Genomic DNA, 19,993 nt, shown 5'->3' with positions numbered 1-19,993 from the left:
TGGTACCTGGTCAAAGTGGTCCCTGGTAAAAAAAAAAAAAAAAGGTTGGGAACTACTGGTCTATAGTTTAGGAATAGTCTTCAACAGAGGAAAGGAATCATACTAGAAGCCTTCCCTGCAATCATGCAGGGACATAAAGATCAGATCAATCTATTCATGGATTGATAGGAGCAATTCAGCACTAATTGGTTCATCCTGCAAACCAACCCTCCTGCCATCCTTCATGGTAAGTCCAATCTCTCATTCTCAAAGTGATACAAGGAGCAATTCACTATGGTTAGCATGCAGGATGAACAAATCCAACTTTTCCTTCCATCCAAAGATGATCCTTCTTGGTAAATCTGTCTTTCATTTCCCAGATCAATCACACTGCCTTCTGATTCCTAGAAAAAAAATCATTCTCAAGGATTAACATTCATGTAAGGAGTATACCTGCAAGTCATGTTTTGTTTCTGAAAGGCCCACTGGTTCCAAAAGGCTACAATATAGAAAAGTATCTTTGCCAATAAAGAAACTACATGGTAAAGATTTTCCCCTGACATTAACTAGTCATGTCCAACTCTGGGGGGTGGTACTTATTTCCATTTCTAAGCTGAAGAGCCATAGACACCTCCAAGGTCACGAGGTCAGCATGACTGCATGTAGCGCCATTACCTTCCCACTGGAGTGGTACCTATTGATCTACTCACAATTATATATTTTTGATCTGCTAGATTGGCAAAAGCTGGGACTAACAGTGGGAGCTCGCCCTGCTCCGCAAATTCAAACAGCCAACCTTTCAGTCAGCAAGTTCAGCAGCTCAGCAGTTTAACTTGCTGCACCACCAGGGGGCTTCATAGTTACCCCTTATAAAATAATTTTCCCTGCTTTGTGAAAACATGGATCTGTTTCAATATTATACAACACTGACAAGGTGTGTCAAAAATAGTTTTATTCTTTCATTGAAATGAAGGCTAGAGCAACTAGCACTTTGGGGGGGGGGGAGGAGGGGAAGGTCACATGTTCAAACTAATGACAATAAAAGTCTCGAGTCACCGCCAACCACCACATACCAGCTGGACGAGTTTATACAGGATGGGAGTATTTCAATGAAAGGTCAGTGTCATCCTCAAGGTATCTGTTGCACAGAATACAATCGATTTTACTTGATACAAAAAATAATTCACAGAATTTTTGAGATTTTTTTTTCTTGAGAGGCACACTGTTAACAGCATTCTCAACAGCTGACTCATATTCTGTCTCAGCAAAAAAAGACCCCTGGTACATCCCTCTGCTGCAAAGCAAAGTTCAGTCAAATGACTATTCAAAGTCTCTCAAGGAACCCAATGTCTTCATGGTCTCACAATTCATCCTTCTCATTATCCCAGTCATCCAGATCTACATCACTGAGATCAATGTCTTCTTCAGCTGGCAGCTAGGAGGTAATGAAAACAAATATGGATTCAGCAGGTTTGCCTTTGGATACAGCAACACATTTCTTTTATACATCTCTTTGAACAGGGAGCTTAAAAGTTCACACGACACACACACTCACAAACAAAAACAAACCAGAACTTGCTAAGTGGTTGTCATGGATAAATTTCATCTGAAAAGCTAACTTACAAATTGTCTTTTAGAGTGCATCCACACACTAGAATTAATGCACTTTGATGCCACTTGAACTGCAATGGCTCAATACTATGGAATCATGAAATTTATAGTTGGGTGAGCCACCGGCACTGTTTGGCAGAAAAGGATAAAGGCAGTGTTAGGGTTAAAAATCCTAGGATTCCATAGCTTGATGGAACTGTATAGATCCCAGCTCATTTAATAGTAATAGTAATAATAATAATAATAATAATAATAATAATAATACTTTATACCCCGCTACCATCTCCCCAAGGGACTCGGTGCGGCTTACATGAGGCCGAGCCCAAAGCACATCAACAGGAAAAGCAGTAAGAAAACGATCAATACAACAGTTAAAATAAATCTCATAAACAAAAGTAAACAATAAATAGTAACAATAACAACAAGCATTTAAAACCTATGGCTGGGCCTAATATAATAATTTAAAATTTAAAAAATAATACTGGGCATGGACAAGGTAGGATATAACTGGGATAAGTTTTCAGGTAGAGATGGGGCGCGCAGACAATCCTGTTAGGCTGTTTCTCCCACAGCTTGAGAGTAGCCATTTTTCTATTAGCTTTATGAGGGTGGAGCTTAAGGAAACCCTTTCTGGTTTGGAGCAGTCACTTGGCGCGCCCCTTTGACTGGGGAAAGGGAATCCATTTTAGATCAGAATTATTACCACTAGGGAATCTTGGGTGCAAGACGAGTCTATAGTTGGTCACAGCAAGATCCAGGCTTGCAGGCCAATACCAACCACCACTATTCTGGGAACTCATTGGACTATACTGATCTACCACTGGTCAGTGACAACCTGTGGAGTTTCCAGTGCCTTCAGCAAGGTGCCAGGCTTCAATAGGAGAGGCCTGATCACCTTGGGCATTATGTGTCCCAGAGGCTCCTTTACCAGAGAAAGTGAGCAAGGAAATTTTTCATTTGTCTTTTGTCTCCAGAATCACTTCAAGAACCAGTTACCCTTCAAACTTTAAGTATGGACTTTGTTGTGAGGAAATCAAGATAGTGCCTTGGTGGGGATAGACCCAAGGCCAATTAATAAATTGTTACCATTCCTTTAAAGCAAAAAAATGGACATGGATTCTGTGGGGTTCCTTGCTCAAACAGGAAGGCAAACCACCACCTCCCAAACTGATAGAAAGCTAAGACACATTAGCACTAAAGACCTTTAAAGCAGCTTGGGTGCCACAGCACACATAGCATTGAGCCATGGAAGTATTTATCGTATCAGAAGCGAACCGAGGGTACAGTTGTAATGTATTTAAAAAAACACAAAGTTAAAAACTTGGCATTATACTAAATGCCTTTTGACCAGTAGCATTGAATTGTTGCCGACTGTAAAGCGCCTTGAGTCACCTTTGGACTGAGAAAGGCGGTATAAAATATGGTAAATAAATAAATAGCTGGCCACTTGGAGTGCCTCTGATGTTGCTATAAGAAAGTCCTCCATTGTGCATGTGGCAGGACTCAGTCTGCATTGTAATAGGTGGATTCTGGTTTGCTCTGCTCCACACTCACATGTCGTGGACTCCACTTTGTAGCCCCATGTCTTACGGTTGATTCTGCATCTCATGGTGCCAAGAGCGCAGTCTGTTCAGAGCCTTCCAAGTTAAGCACTCTAACACTGTTTGGGCATAACAACTTATAAGACACCAATGAGAACACTTGATAATTTGTACTGAATTATTAACTGTATTAAATTCTGCTGTTTTAAGTACAGTTTTGCCCCCTGCCCAATCAGGATTTATAGAATCGCAACACCATGAAAAACATGGGAAGTTATTTTAAAAGAGATCTAAAGAGGATTATGAAAAAAAAAATCTATAAGCAAAGTTTGAGGGATATATTTGCAGACACAATAAAGTAAAATAAAAGGAATCAGAAGAGCTTTGACTAAGAGGAAAAAGATGACAAAATATACTTAGACTTAATATAATTTTAGGTGGAGAGAAAGAAGTTAGAAAACAGACACACAGCCTAAGTTTAGCTTTTTTGCAGATATGCTAAACAGAAAAGGCAGATATGGCAATATTCTAGCCGAGAAAGATTAAGAATCAAGATTTTAAATAGAGCCTACAAAAAGAAGCAGAATTTTTTTCCAAGTCTTGTGTTTTTAAAAACAAGAAGTAGCTGGATCACTAGTGATAAAGCAGGAAGGGAATTCGAAAACAGGTTTCTAAAGAGACTCTGAACAAGAGATCAAATGAAACACAGAGAACACCCAGGGACCAAAACAGTGCCTCTTACCTCCCCATCTTTTCCATCCCAAGGCTCTACAGTGTTGATCTTTGAAAAGCCCCCTCCTCCTACTGGTGCTGTTGATCCTCGGCCAACAGAGAGTTCCCTGAAAGGAGAAGAGACCAAGCGCCTTAGAATATATAATGTCCAGACATCATAATATTTTCACTATCTGGCAAGATACAGGCTGCTTGCTCATATGTTAAAAAGGAAGCATTCAGCATGTGCAAAGTATACAAGCACTAACACAATGTCAAAATCAAGGAACAACAATAATTTTATGTGTAGAAGCAATTTAAGTACTGACAAAGGAGCAAACAAAGGCAAATAGTTCTAACCTGAGGAATTCATTAATCCCTTGTTCACTGAAAGATCCTTTTAGCAATGCAAATTTCATCTTTCGAGCATTCACTGCTGCCATGGCTGGGTATCCAAAGCCTCCGATTCCTAAGGAATTTTCAAGATCCGACTGAGCTCCAGCCTCCGTCCAAAGCCACCTTGGAAACAAAACCAAACCAAAATGAAGTAGCTGAAGTTCAACAATATTTAGAAAGTCACACAATTCCCACCTGTCTTGGGCCCCTTCTACACTGCCATATAATTCAGATTTATCAAAGGAGATAATCCACAGATAATCTACATTATAGAGCCCCCTGGTGGCACAGCAGGTTAAACCATGGAGATGTTGGACTTGGAAAGGTCAGCAGTTCAAATCTGGGGAGCAGGGTGAGCTTCCACTGTTAGGCCCAGCTTCTGTTAAACTAGCAGTTCAAAAACATGCAAATGTGAGTGGATCAATAGGTACCATTCTGGAAGGAAGGTAACAGCGTTCCATGCAGTCCTGCTGGCCACAACGCCAACTCTTAGACATGGAGATGATCACCATCCCCCAGAGACAGACTCAACTAGACTTAATGTCAAGGGGAAACCTTTACCTTTTATCTGCTTTGAACCGGATTATATGAGTTTACATTGCCATATAATACAGTTTAAAGCAGATAATCTTGATTTTATATGGCAGTGTAGAAGAGGCCTTAGACTATAGTCTTGATTAAAAGCCAAGCTGGAGTTAAATCTTCACTGAGGTGTTGCATTTTTAAAAGAACGCTCTTAGTTTCAACTCAGCAGCAATTCCGCACAACATAAATGGCATCACCCAAAAATATGCATCACTGAATAGTTACGCATTGCTTCTCTAAGCCATGCTTTTTGTTGTTTTGTGGAATAACTAACTTGTGCTTACCCCCACATCTTCTTTTTGTACTTGTCAGCCAATTTCAACATGACTTCTAAGTAGGAATTTCTTCCTGCAGCTCCTAGTTGAGACAAGAGACCACAGGAGAGGACATTACAATCGCCATGAATATTCACAACACTATGGCTATGCAACAAAAGGGGGGGGGGGGGAATTCTATGCTTTTTCTTGTTTACCTGTATCAAGAATATGGGGCAAGACAGAAATGATACACAGCTGGTGAGCATCACAGGTTTGCTTCAAAACATCTTCATTAATAATCTGAAAGAGTGAAAAAAATGTACGATCAGTCCCAATGGGGAGCAAGCACAGGCTATTGTTGGTGGTGACTATGTACATATACATAACCTATGGACAAATACATAACCAAAATGGGGCTGAGAAACGAAAAGAAAGTCAACATCATAAACTGGGAAACTGCAGGCTTTGCAGACACAAAAATGGGAGTGCAATTCCCATCAAGACTGGGCAGGATCAAGGGTCACAAAACATAGCAGGGAATGGGATTGCGAATGGAAGGTGTTGTCAGAAATACTAAAAATTAACTCAGCAATTTTTATTACAAAATTGTGAGTCAAGCACTGAAAGAGTTGTAGGCCGAAGCCTATTAAGAGTCAGTGGTCCAAAGCTAGTGTTGTCCTGAGGAGTGTGAGGTAAACCTCTGGTGTGAGAAGCTTTGGTGAAAGAAGTCCCAGGTTAAAGGCCTCGTGTGTAAAGCTACTATGTGAAGCTCCTGTGTAATTTCGGTGTGAGAGAAGCCTCATGTGAGAAAGCTCCAGTGTGAAGGCTGCGGTGTGTAAAGCTACTAAGTGTTTTTTATTTGTGTCATGGAAACCTTGTTGTTTTAAATAGGGCAACCATATTATTTTGCTATAAAGAAAAGCCTCCAATGGAAGGGGTAACACTGGTCTGTTTTGTTCTTTTTATCACTTGGGGCCACTGGTGCTGGGTCACACTGCTGCTAATAAGTCACCCTGCTGTACATTTATGAGGAGGGTCTTTTGTTAAGACTTGCCCAACAATGTGTAACTTGAACAAAAGCATTACAGGCCGAAGAGGAACATTTCACACTATAAACATTTTTTGCAGGTTCTACTTATAAATGCTAAAATGTGACCTAGGAAGGGCTTTTTAAAAAATTGGACAAACATTACCTCCAAGAGTTCAGGCGGCGGCGCATTCTCTGAGAACAAGTCCACGGCACGAGCAACAATATCTGTTTTTGTCCTCCCGCCATCATAATCAATGGGGTCTTCTCCCTTCTGGAAGATCTTTATGGTGGGGAACCCACGGATCTGGAATCAGAGGGCACACAGTAAGAAACCACAGGGAGAGGTCAGAAGCCACAGCCATGAAATAGTAGACAGATTTCAGGAGCACTGTAGAAAGTTTACTTTTACATAATCCAACTCTTTTAAATGAGAGGAGGATCACATATAAAAATCTGAACTAATACATATGCTTATGTTTGGAGGACTTCTGACCCAGTACATGAAAACTGGTTGTGCACTGACACAGCATTTGTTTTATTTTATCCTTAAAATAATTAAGTCAAATGTGGAAAAAATATATTATAGATCATGACAGAATACTGATGCGGCTTGCAGCGCCCACTCACCCCATATCGACTGGCTAACACCTGGTTCACTGTGGCATCTACAGCTGCCAATTTCACCTTCCCGTTGGTTTGCTCTTTCACTTCTGTTGCAGCTGCTGCCCATTCTGGCTCTAAACTGTGGGAAGGAATGGTTATCTGTGAGAACACGAGGGTCTTTTTTCTTTTCATAAATCACTGGTAAATGATAATAGTTAGGTGAGAACTGAAACAAAACAACTTTTCTTCAAGCCAGAAACATGCGGAAGAAGGACAGCTATTTTCAATGTGCAGGGCAGAGTTAAATAATAAAAAAATAGTTGGGACTGATCAGAGCTGGAAGAGACCTCTCATTATGAAAAAGCCTCATGTGTGAAGCTCCAGCGTGAAGGTTGAAGTTTATTTGTGTCATTGTTATTGCAAATAGCGCAACCATATTATTTTACCTCCTATGGAAGAGATAACATTGATCTGTGTGTTTTTGTTCTTTTTATCACTTTGGGATACTGGTGCTAGGTCATACTTTGCTAATAAGTTACTTTGCTGTACACTTATGGAGAGGGTCTTGTTAATAAGCCCACTCGCCCAACACCTCATTCTGCCATGTAGGAATCAAAGCACTCCCAATAGATGGCAATCCAGCCTCTGCTTTAAAAACCTTCAGAGAGTGAGATCCCATCACACTCCAAAGCAGGATATTCCACTCTCAAACAGCTCTTATTATAAAGGAAGCTTATAAATCTAACATACTTAGGACTGCTCTGTTAGGATCCTCATACCATGCCATCAATCTAATTTATCATCAAACTAGCAGAAAAAAGCACTATTTATATTCTACATGCAAAATGAAAATTCAAGGTCAAAATCAGATTCAGCTTATGTAAAATTCATTTTTTTTTTTGCTGATGATCTTACTTACTTTTTGCAATGCCCACACCAAGGAGCATAAAACTCTACCAGCCAAACATCACTGCTGTCCAGGACATTCTTATCAAAAGTGTCATCTGTCAGTTCAATCACATCCTTTTTCCCTGAGCCTCCACTTTCACGGCTGCTCTGTAGTTTGAAACACACAGAAAAAGCACCCGAAATGCATTTAGAATATGCTTAAATCACATCCAACATTACACAATGAGCTCTGGTTGTTGGCCGCAAAAAAACAAAAAGCAAAATAAACAAAAACAAACAAACAAAACCCACGGTTTTCCCTTTGGATCTCAAAGTTCAGTAAGTTATCCATATTTGCCAGGGGTAGGGACATAGGACTTCCATGAAAGTGAATAACTATGATTTAGTAAAAGAATGATATTTTTGTTCCTTGAGAAGACATGTCTCAAGGAATTTCTAGGTACTACAGTACAGCTATGTCAATTTCCAGTGGAAGCTGACCACAAAATCATATTGGAGGATCTAGAGATTCCTAGTTACATTTTAATCAAACCTGCAAATGTGAAGGACTGGGAGTATTATTCTACTACATATTTCTACTTACATATGTCTTCAATAATGAAAACTCCACCTTAAAATCCATCACTTAAATTCCAAAAACTGAATATTATTAACCTCCACTGGAAAATACTGTCCCAAGATTTATTAAATATTTATTAAATAAATATTTATTTATTTGTTTCATTTATACCCTACCTTTCTCACTCCAAAGGGGACTCAAGGGGGCTTACAAATCCAGCAAAATTCAATGTTGTATGTAACGTAACAATAAAAACAGACCCCATCAACTATAAAGTGTTTAAAACACATAAACAAACATACGGAGCAATAAGAACAGATTAAAAACATAAAATGCTTTTTTCCATTCATCCATAATCCTTGTCAAAATCCATAAAATCTTATTCTCCAAATGCTTGCATACAAAGCCAGGTCTTTAGCTTTTTTCTGAAGACCAGAAAAGATGGGGCCTGCCTGTTGTCACTAGGGAGGGAGTTCCACAGCTGAGGGGCTACAACTCCTAGAAAGTGGGCGTTGTAATCCAAAGGGTAATTTTCTGACAAGAAGCTCTTGTCTAGAAAGTGTGCGTATGAAGAGTTGGCCTTTGAAACAGACAAGATGTTATTAGTTCCTAGACATACCTGTTTTCCAGAGCTATAGCCACCTCCTCTGCCCCCAAGGCGATCTTTGACTAGTGACCGGAGAGCACTTAAAGCAGCATCAACAATAGCATCACTTGTTCTGGCCCCTGAGTCAAAGAAAAACGACAAAATGGTCAACAGCAACATCAAGGCACCCACAGGTAGCTAGCTACATTTTTCAGTGATTAGTTGAAAGGAGAGAAGAGAATCCCCATGCTTCTTTCACCTGAATGGTGAAGTTAAACTTCTAAACACAATTGGTTTCAATGACGTATTTTTAAGTGTAATTTTATCCAGGGGAGCAGGAACTCTCTGCCTGAGGAGGGACAGAGGATTTTATCACTATGTTTTTTGCTCCACCTGAAACACTCTAAAACCTGGGAATGTGTGACTGGTCTTGAGATGTTCCAATTCACCTCCGAGGAAAAGGACAGCACTTAAAATAATCTTAATACAACCATAATTGCTTCTCCTAATTTGCCAGGCCATATTTTGTAAAAAGATGAGACTCTTAAGCTGTTGTTCTCTACTAAGTACATAAAGCTAAACAATATTACATTCCTAAGTGGAAGTGAAGTCAGTCTATTGCTGGAAAACCAAGGGAAAATGCTGTGGCATCTTATATTGATTATAACATGAGCTTCTGTGGATTGAAGCCCTTTTTGTCATTGATATACAACTGCACTACTTAAAAAACTACCTTGATAATCTTCTGCTTTGTTCTTATTGGCACCAAATATCTTGATAGTGGGAAACCCCTTGACGCCATACTGGCCACCTAGGGATTGATGTTTATCGGCATCAACAGCTCCAATTTTCACAACACCCTAAAATAAAGGAATATATGCACATAAAGTAGAATTAGTGTATTTTAAAAAGAAACAAACAAGCTAAAATGGGAGAGAGAGAAACACTTTTTTCCTGATTTCAGGACTTTATTTGACTTAGATATCAATATTTTTCTTCTTCTCCTGAATATTACTTCTCATTCATAGTGAAGTAATTCTAACTAGGAAGGGGAATGAAGAACAAAGATTGTTTATATCAACCCAAGAAAATTCTCTACTGTGACAACCAACTCCCAAGAACTTATAGACGTGATTGCATTTAACTTGCTAAATTTGCTGTAATCAGAGGACTTTCCAGGCATGTGCTTTTTTCACTACTATTGGTCGGTTAAAATTGTTACTAGGCCACTACATTTGTCAAGATCAATTAGATCAATGACTGATTCATCAGCAGAGAAGTAATCTAAGTGGGCTACCAAGCTCAATGTATTTCCTAGAAATTAACATTTCTTTATGTGTCCTGCCTTTCCACACAGCTTCCCACCCCTCTTTCAGCCTAACCTATTTGACATGATACTTTGTAATGACATGCAATAAGGATGTGCTGTGACTGGGTGTCATCTAACAAAAGAATTTTGACAAAATCAGATAAAAAGCATACAATTCATCAATCAATTAAGTTTGCATGTGGGGAGAGTATGTCTGGAGCTTTTTAAACAATGTACTCATGTTTTGTAGCTGGGACATTGGTTTGGTTATTTGGGATGCTGATTCAGAAAACTGCATTGGATAGACCACATCAGCTCTAGATTTTTAAATATGGTTTTCTGTGGGTGAGCAGATGGCGGCTACTGGATGGCATATGTTCTGGATCAGAAACTAGAGTTGAGGTGGTCTATTCAATGCAATTTACTCCAAAGATTCAACACAGATCATACAATGTTTTGTTAGCTAATAAAGACAAAAAAGGAGGCAAGTTGACTGTAACCTTCGAATCACCAAATAAGGAGTGTAGGCACATACTTTCCATGTGAAAGTGCTGGGTTCAATCCTCAGCATCTCCAGGTAGGTTTGAGGAAGACACCTGTCTCAAACCCTGGAGTGCCACATGTAATCAATAGGAACAACAGTTGAGCTAGATGCATAATGTTGTGACTCAATATAAAGACGCGTTTCTCGTATATTACTCACTTTCAGAGCTGTGGCAGCTTTCTTCCATTCAGGTGTCAACCTCTGGCAGTGACCACACCTTGTGGGGAAAGAGGAGCATAAGGAAAAATTTAGAAACACAGTTCATTCCGACCAACCAATAACTCCACCCACCCAATGCAAATCTAAATACCTCATGCCCTTGTGCTTGTACTGCCAACTTTTTGCATTTTCTAAAGATCATGCAGTGGAAGACACCATTAAGTTGTACAACAAATAATGAAGAAAAGTCTAAGGAACACTAATTGTACTCCATATCCATTGCTGGTATATCTCAGACAAGTAGAACAAACTGAAAGGAGTACCAAATTGAGGGAGGGACCACATCCTGAAAAGGCAGAGACCCTAAAGGAATCCTTCTACTTCTCAATAGATGCATAGAAGTAACTCGCAAAACCACATCTGAGTACCGTATATACCCGAGTATAAGCCAAGTTTTCAGCCCTTTTTTAGACTGAAAAAGCCCGTTGCCTTATACTTGAGTCAGGTTATTTATTATTTTACTCTGTTATTATTATTTTATTACATTTATATTATTTTACTCTATTTATTAGTATTATTACATTTATTATTTTACTCATTATTATTGGAAGGATATATAACACCTTTATATTGAAGAAGGTTAGAATAATGACTTAATCAGAGTTGGGCAGTTTTATTGACTGTAACTTGAATGCATATATTCACACACATAGGCATAGACTGCAGTCCAATTCTTAGTACTGAAAATCACACCAGAACATTTGTTGTTTCTATTGTTTCCAAGACATATCTATCTTCCTCACCAAGAATTTTTTCTAAGCTGTGCTACATACACATGAACCTGACTAGATCTATGACAACTGCAATGGTTTTAGCCAGATATTCTGGGGCAAGAAGCCATATGAGACCAACTATATGCAGAAAAGGTGGTAAACAGAACATCCATGGTCATCATTTCCCAAAACACATGATTCAATTACAACATACCATGGAGCATAGAATTCCACCAGCCATAAGCTGTCACTCTGAACAACTTCTCTGTTGAAATTTGTTGGTGTTAGTTCTATAACATCATCACTGGAAGAATACAAGCTGTTGACAGCCAAAAAGAGTGTGCAGCTTACAGTTCCTGGAAAAGAGAAGGCGAAAAAGATACATCAAAATTCAATCAACTGATTAGGCATATTTGTTGCCAAGAGAATCCATGCCTGCTGAAAACAAAAATAAGGGGACAGAGGAGAAACCTAATTATGTGCTAAGAGGTTCCCCACCTGACTAGAAATACTATCGTAAGTACAAGTGCTAGCAGGTTCTCACCTAGAAATATTATACCAGATTTCAGGGGAAACATCTAGTTTGATACCCTTTTCTCCAAAGACCCCCCCCCCCCCTTCATCAAAGCAACATCCAGATTTCAACCTCTTCCAGCCTGAGTTTGTGGTGTTATGATAGTCAATGCAGTCCAGTGTGTCCTGGTGGCAGGAGCAGATATGACTGAAGGAATCTTTAATGTATTTTTGACACACCCATGTATGTACTACAATTATTCATGCTTTCCCCCCACTTCTGCAGAGTTGCTATGTTCCTAAACCCTGTGAATAGGGAGCACCAACAGACTGTACTTTTTAAAGACATTTCTACCCTATGTTTTTTGTTTGCAAAAGAAAACTATACTTGGCAGGTGGCTGAAAAATCAGAAATCTTGTTCGAAATTCTGGAGGCAACTATGTCACAAAAGATTTACCTTGTAGGTCCAGCTCTTCTGTAAATGCCTACAACCCAACCAGAGCTGACAATATAAGGTCAACCACTACCAAACTGCAATTTTGTGGAGAGTGTGTGCATGCCTATTGTCTACACACATAATAAAAGTGAAAATATGTATGTGTGTGTGGCTGGGGTATCAATTTACAGAGACACGCTCCTGCCTCCACAAACAGCTATAGCTCCCATTAACTCGTGAGACACAAAAGGCCCTCCCTCCAACGACATTGCAGGTTATAGAGAGAGCCATGAACATGTAGAAGAACCCTACCAATGTCCTTCACAAACACCATACTGCCCACCACCCCAAGTGAAGGCTTTCATATTGGGACAATTTCATCCTAAGTTTTATGTGTTTCTTCCACCACAGACATCCCAGTGCTTCTTACTCTCTCCACTGGTGTGGAATTTGCATGACCCCACCTACTGCCTCTCCCTTAACCCTTTCCTATGGCACAAAGCAAACAGAGGAATTGATCAGCAACTGAACATACTAGAGAGGTTTGGGGAGAATTCACCATGATTTATAGGAGTTATAAGTACTGGGATGTATAGTTCACCTGCAATCCAAGAGCACTCTGAACTCCACCAGCGATGGACCTGGAACTAACTTGGCAAACAGAACCTCCATGATCAACACAAATTACCGGAGGTCTTTGGAGGGATTTATAATTGTAGTTCACCTACATCCAGAGCACACCATGAACCCAAACAATGATGGATCTGGACCAAACTTGGCATGCATATCTGATATGCCCAAATTTCAATACTGGTGGGTTTTTAAAGGGAATTGTCCTGGACATTTTGGAATTGTAGGTACTGGGATTTATAGTTCGCCTGCAATCAATGAGCACTCCAAACTCCAACAAAGATGGAATTGAGCCAAACTTGGCACATAGCTTCCCCATGACAATCAAAAAATATTAGAAGTCTTTGGGGAAAATTCGCCTCGATTTGGGAGAGTTGATGTTCACCTACATCCAGAGAGCACTGTGAACCCAAACACCAATGGAACTTGGCAAACCTGATATGGCAAAATTTGATTACGGGGAGAGGGAGTATAGTGGGAGTTGTAGTTTACTCTACAGCCAGACAGCATATTGAACCCAACCAATAATGCATCTAGAACAAACTTACCCAACATAACAAACTTTAAGTACTACTGGAGTTTTTTTTTAGGTTAACCTGGCATTATGCGAGCTGTAGTTCACCCACAACCTTATGCATTTTGTATAAGTAAAAAATTGACTTTTTCAAATAACCTGGGCAACGCTGAGAATCCAAACTAGTCATAAATAAACATAGGTGTATTTTTTCATTCAAGTTTAAGATAAACCACATGGCTGCCGGTTCCATGAAGGAATACTCAATATTTTATGGACTAAGTCACAGAGACAGGAACAATCTCTAACCCAAGTATGTCTCAAAGAGGGACAGGAGAGAAATCCCTGTGTTATTTCCATGTAATGATGGGAAGTATCAGCAGGGCTTCTCGTCTCTTATCTGAACAACATTCTCACCCAGCATTTAAAGGCATTGACGGAGAGCATTGGTTCCTCCTCTACTTTCCCTATATAGGAAACAGATGGCCAAGATTAGAGGCAGGGGCTCAACTGAATACCCTTAAGCACCATCTGGGCATTCTTCATTCCTACATTCCTTTTCAGGAGTAGCAAAAGGGAAAGAAGCCAGGTCCCCGACAAAGAGTGCATCTACACTGCAGAATTAATGTAGATCAACACTAATTGCCACAGCTCAATACTGTGGAATCCTGGGTGTCGTAGTTTTATAATGCATTTTGCATTGTCTACCAAAGATGACTGGTGAATTGCCAAACTACAAACCCCAGGATTTCACAGCACTCAACCATGGCAGCCACCCCGCCCCATGTCAAGAGCGACTTGAGAAACTGCAAGTCACTTCTGGTGTGAATGAATTGGCTGTCTGCAAGGACATTGCCTAGGGGACACCTGGATGTTTTGATGTTTTACCATCCTTGTGGGAGGCTTCTCTCATGTCCTCGCATGGCAAGCTGGAGCTGACAGAGGGAGCTTATCCACGCTCTCCTTGGATTCGAATCTCCGACCTGCCGGTCTTCAGTCCTGCCAGCATAAGGGTTTAACGTATTGTGCCACTGGGGACTCCTACCATGGTAATTAAAATGGTGCCAAACTGCATTAATTCTACAGTGTGGATGCATCTAGGTGGAGAAAATCTACTGGACAGACCTCATGCTGTCCCTGGATGTAGCCACACTCACCAAGATGGTGTTGTCCTGAGGAATAGGGACAATCCCCAACAGTTCCTCTGGTGAAAGCCTAAGTCAGGGTTTTGTACACAGACTAGATTCACTCCAAATAAGGCTGAAATTCTAGTAACTAATCCAATGATTGACCATCTCTTCAAACTAATAGTTAGTGATCCCATGAATAGAATCCTGAGTTTATGTCATGAATGGGACTGGCCACTAAGAAAATTTACTTATCATTTATTTCGACAAACATATCCCCAGCTGCAGAGACTACTGTATCAGAAGTTGAGAGTTTTGTTAGAAGTGTTCCAAAATCAGATCCCCAAGATTTATTATAGGCGTATTACAAGCAATGGATGTTTTAATACAGTGCTTCCAAGCTACATGATGTAGAATTTGTGGCTTATTTTATTCCAGTTGCCAGGGACTGATAATGTCTTCTTGCCTACTGGTTACAATGGCCTTTTTCTTTTCTGGATACTTATCAGGAACTAAACTCCAATGACTCAGTGTACATAAACTGCTTTTAACACGTCACGATTACCCACAACCCATGTGTGACAAAAAAGCGAGAACTGCCCTGACATACTTCCAATGCATCTGCAATATAGAATAAATGCAGTTTAACACCCCTTGAACTACCAGGGCTCCATGCTATGGAATCCTGAAATTTACATGGATTTAAACCTGGAAGTCATTGGTTTTTGTAGTTTAAAATTGTTTTTATATGCATTATTATGTGATTTAACCTGTTTTAAATGATGTATTCATATGTGTTCAGCATCTAATTGCTGACAGTCTGTAAGCCGCCCTGAGTTGCCTTCAGGCTGAAAAGGGCGGGATAAAAGTGTTGTAAATAATAAATAAATAAAGTTTGATGAGGGGTTTTTTTTGGCAGAGAAAATGAAAGACCTTGTAAAACTACAATTCCCAGAAACACACAGTATTGAAAGCCGTGACAATTAATAGAGCCCCAAACTGCATTGATTCTACAGTGTAGATGTGCCCAATGTCAATTTCAGTCTACAAAATGGCTTGATGGAATCCATGAACACCCTGGAAAGGAATTTGTACTAGTCTCAGAGCCCTTCCACACAGCCCTATATCCCAGATTATCAAGGCAGAAAATCCCATATCTGCTTCAAACTGGGTTATATGGCTGTGTGGAAGGGCCCTTTGGGTGCTGATGTCTTACCAAAGTACAAATCCTAGTAATCCATATCATCAAGCCTTGGTGGTAAAAAGTAATGCAACAATGCATTAATTCTACAGTGCAGATGCAGTCTTGAAAGCAGCATTCGCTACCCTTTTAAAAATATGTAATCACAGATGCCTGGATGCTCCAAAAGGAAGCTTCTCTTGGCAACAGAGGAAATTCCACCTTTTGCTCCTGTTCCCAGACCTGGAATCTAGCAGAAAGTCAATGCTGCCCTCTCATCACAAGATCTGAGGAAGTGGGAGCTCCCTTGCTTTTCTCCTCCTTCTCAGAATAAAGCAAGATTTCTCAGTGAAGCACCAGATACAAAAGAGTCAGACATGGCTTCAACTGGCCGCCTAATGTCATGGCACCCAAGCTGGATCTACACTGCCATATAATCCAATTTCTGAATCCAGATTTATCTGATAGGAACAGGATTATATGAGTCCACACTGCCATATAATGCAGCTCAAAGCAGATAATCTGGATATTATGGTGGTGGAGATGGTTATTTATCATATCAGAAGCAAACCAAGATGCCTGAGTCTCACTTGGGTTCTTGGAAGGAGAGCTCTTGACCCCAGTTGTCCAGACTCGGCTAAGGATACAGCCGGGGTTTTAACATTTTATCTTGCACATTTGGCCCGCCCTTTGTGATTGATTTTATTACGTTATTTTGCATTGTCTATTTTATTTTGTTGTATTATGTATTTGTTGTGTTTAATTTTCTATTGTTTTGTATATTATTTTGTTGTATTTTTGGGGGGCTTGGCCTCATGTTAGACATCCCAAGTCCCCATTGGGGAGATAGTGGCGGGGTATAAATAAAGATGATGATGATGATTATTATTATTATTGAATGAAAGCAGCTTGAAACCATTTTAACTATCATGGACCAATGCTATGGAATCTAGGGATTTGTAGTTTGGTGAAGGCACCAGTACACTTTGGCAGAGGAGACTCAAGGCCCTTCCACACAACCATATAACCCAGAATATCAAGGCAGACAATCTCACCATATCTGCTTTGAGCTGGGTTATCTGAGTCCACACTCCCACATAACCCAGTTCAAAGCAGATCATGTGGGGTTTTATTCAGCTGTGTGGGTAAAACTAGTAAAACTAAGCAATGGCGAGTAAAGTGGTATCAAACTGTATTCATTCTGCAGTGTAGATGCACCCCTGATCTACATGGGAAAAAAGCGGATTATAATTTTTGAACAACCATAGACCAGCCCCCTTCCCCTCCAAAGGAAAAAGCGGATTATAATTTATTTGAACAACCCTAGACCAGCCCCCTTCCCCTCCAAAGGCAATTCCTTCTTGCTTCCCATAGCATCTAATGGAAATGCTCCAGATCCTTCACTGAAAAGGATCCACTCTTAAAGGCATTGCCTGACTCCCCATTTGATCCCCAAATTACATGCAGCCCCACTCATTTTCATTCTAGACCAAGACAGCTATGTTTAACACTCCACTGCCCCCACTCACAACATCCCTGGATCCCTGCATGCATTGATCCCTGCCATGCACGGAAGCCCTTCTCCACGAGGGCCGCCCTGGCTCTCCAGGCGCTTCCCTTCCTTACCCAAGAAGAGACCCCTCCGGCCTAACGCGCCCATCTCTGTCCTTTCAGCAGCAGCCTCCCGCTCTGCCCTTCTCTTCCACCCACAGGGCCCACAAAATGCCTCCGCGAGCCCAGCCGTGGCCGCCGCTGATTGGCCCTCTCGGCGTTCCCTCCTTTGCATAACCAATGGGAATCCGACGGATCACGGGCGCCGGGGTTCGGAAAGGGAGGAGCCAATTCATCTGTAGAAGAAAGAGGCAGAAAAGGGGCGGGGCCAGGGCTGGAGTTGCTGACTACTTCCTGGTTGCTTTAGCTTCCATGGCAACGTTCTGTGGCATGCCGGGAGTTGTAGTTTGGAGCGGCCTAAGCGCGCTCTGTCTGGGAAGCTGGAATGCCTTCCTTTCTCTCACAATTGTTTCGGATGTGCCCATTTCTTTCACCCAGGATGCTCTGACTTCCACAGACCACTGAGACCCCCACAAATTACAGATCTGGACCAAACTTGGCAAAGAGAACTCACGTGACCAACAGAAAATACTGGAGAAGTTTGGGAGGACTGGGCAGTGATTTAGGGAAGATGTAGTTCACCTACATCCGGAGAGAACTGAGAACCCAAGTAACTATGGGTCTTGACCAAACTTGGCACGGATACTCATTATGCCTAAACTTGAAAACTGGTGGAGTTTAGGGAAAATAGACCCTGACATTTGGGAGTTACAGTTACTTGGAGTTATAGTTCACCTGCCATCAAAGAGCAACAATGGAATTGAACCAAATTTGGGATATAGAACTCCCATGACCAACAGAAAATACTGGAGAGGTTTGGGAGAAATTGACAGTGATTTAGGAGAGATGTAGTTCACAAACAATCTGGAGAGTGCTATGAAATACCTGATACGTAGGCAGGGGTGGCTCAACCCATTACGCAAAGTAAGCATTTGCAGTATAGTTGATTTTGCCCAGGAACGCTCTTGAGGCGCTCTTGAGGGAAAATAGACCTTGACATATGTAGTTACTGGGATGTATAGTTCACCTACAATCAAAGAGCATTCTGAACTCCACCAGTGATGGAATTGAACCAAATATGGCACACAGAACTCCCACGACAAACAGAAAATATATATCAGTGATTGGTTGCGGGCGGGGGAGGAATACTGTTTGCTTACCATTGAAAATTACCTAGGGCCGCCTCTGTATATAGGTTGTGGTGGATTCTTCAAAGGGTGGAGGGGAAAGCACAACGTGGGGCAGCAGCAGCACGGCATGCCCTCCTCCTCCCTGTTTGGAGGCGCTGGTGGAAGAGACCGGAGAGGAGGAGGAAGAAAAGCACAGAGGAAGGGGACGGGGGCAGCTGCCCTGTGCTCCTCTTGTCATTATTCGAGGCCTCAAAGAGCTGCGAGAAAAGCACTACGTGGGGCACAGCAGCGAGGCCTGCCCTCCTTGTCCTCCTCCAGGGTCTTCCTCCTTCTCCACTCCATTTGGAAGCACCCAAGCTGTGGGGAAGAGGAGGAAGAGCCCAGAGGAGAAGGACGAGGGAGGCTTTTGCTGCTGCTCCTCTCATCACTCTTTGAGGCTTCAAGGCGAAGCTAAGACCCTAAGCCTAACCCCTTATCCAAACCCTAACCCTTACCCTAACCGTTACTCAAACCCTAAACCTTGCCCTAACCCTAAACCGTACCCTAACCATAACCCGTTACCCAAACCCTAAACCTTGCCCTTACCCTAACCCTAAACCATAGCCTAACCGTAACCCCTAACCCTTACCCTAATCATTACCCAAACCCTGAACCTTGTACTAACCCTTACCCTAACCCTAAAACGTACCCTAACCAAAACACCCAAACCCTTACCCTAACTATTACCCTACCCCTAAACCGTACCCTAACCGTAACTCCTAACCGCTACCTAAACCCTAAACCTTGACCTAAACCTAACCCGTACCCTAACCAAAACACCCAAACCCTTACCCTAACCCAAACCCTAAATCTTGCCCTAACCCCAAACTGTACCCTAATCAAAACACCCAAACCCTTACCCTAACCGTTACCCTAAACCAAACCCTAATCCTTGCCCTAACCCTAAACCGTACCCTAACCAAAACACCCAAACCCTTACCTTAACCGTTACCCTAACCCAAACCCTAAATCTTGCCCTAACCCTAAACTGTACCTTAATCAAAACACCCAAACCCTTACCCTAACCGTTACCCTAAACCAAACCCTAAAACTTGCCCTAACCCTAAACCTTGCCCTAACCCTAAACCGTACCCTAACCAAAACACCCAAACCCTTACCCTAACCGTTACCCTAACCCAAACCCTAAATCTTGCCCTAACCCTAAACTGTACCCTAACCAAAACACCCAAACACTTGCCCTAACCGTTACCCTAACCCAAACCCTAAATCTTGCCCTAACCCTAAACCATACCCTAACCG

General features: G+C 41.3%; 1 protein-coding gene across 1 annotated transcript; it reads right to left on the bottom strand.

Annotated features, from left to right (window-relative positions):
• Positions 1-916: 916 nt before the first annotated feature.
• Positions 917-17,754, bottom strand: PDIA6 (protein disulfide isomerase family A member 6). Its single transcript, XM_060787754.2, has 13 exons — positions 17,580-17,754; positions 11,767-11,908; positions 10,780-10,837; positions 9,501-9,627; positions 8,801-8,907; positions 7,633-7,769; positions 6,738-6,852; positions 6,274-6,414; positions 5,296-5,380; positions 5,108-5,180; positions 4,203-4,361; positions 3,874-3,970; positions 917-1,414 (listed from the first exon to the last, which is right to left on the bottom strand). Exons 1-13 carry the CDS (start codon positions 17,737-17,739, stop codon positions 1,340-1,342), a joined length of 1,476 nt encoding a protein of 491 aa, XP_060643737.2. The 5' UTR covers positions 17,740-17,754; the 3' UTR covers positions 917-1,339.
• Positions 17,755-19,993: the final 2,239 nt, after the last annotated feature.

This window comes from Anolis sagrei, chromosome 1 (genome assembly GCF_037176765.1).
Source record: "Anolis sagrei isolate rAnoSag1 chromosome 1, rAnoSag1.mat, whole genome shotgun sequence".
Taxonomy (NCBI): Eukaryota; Metazoa; Chordata; class Lepidosauria; order Squamata; family Dactyloidae; genus Anolis; species Anolis sagrei.
Note: the sequence above shows the minus strand (reverse complement) of the source record. Positions and strands in the feature narration are given on the sequence as shown.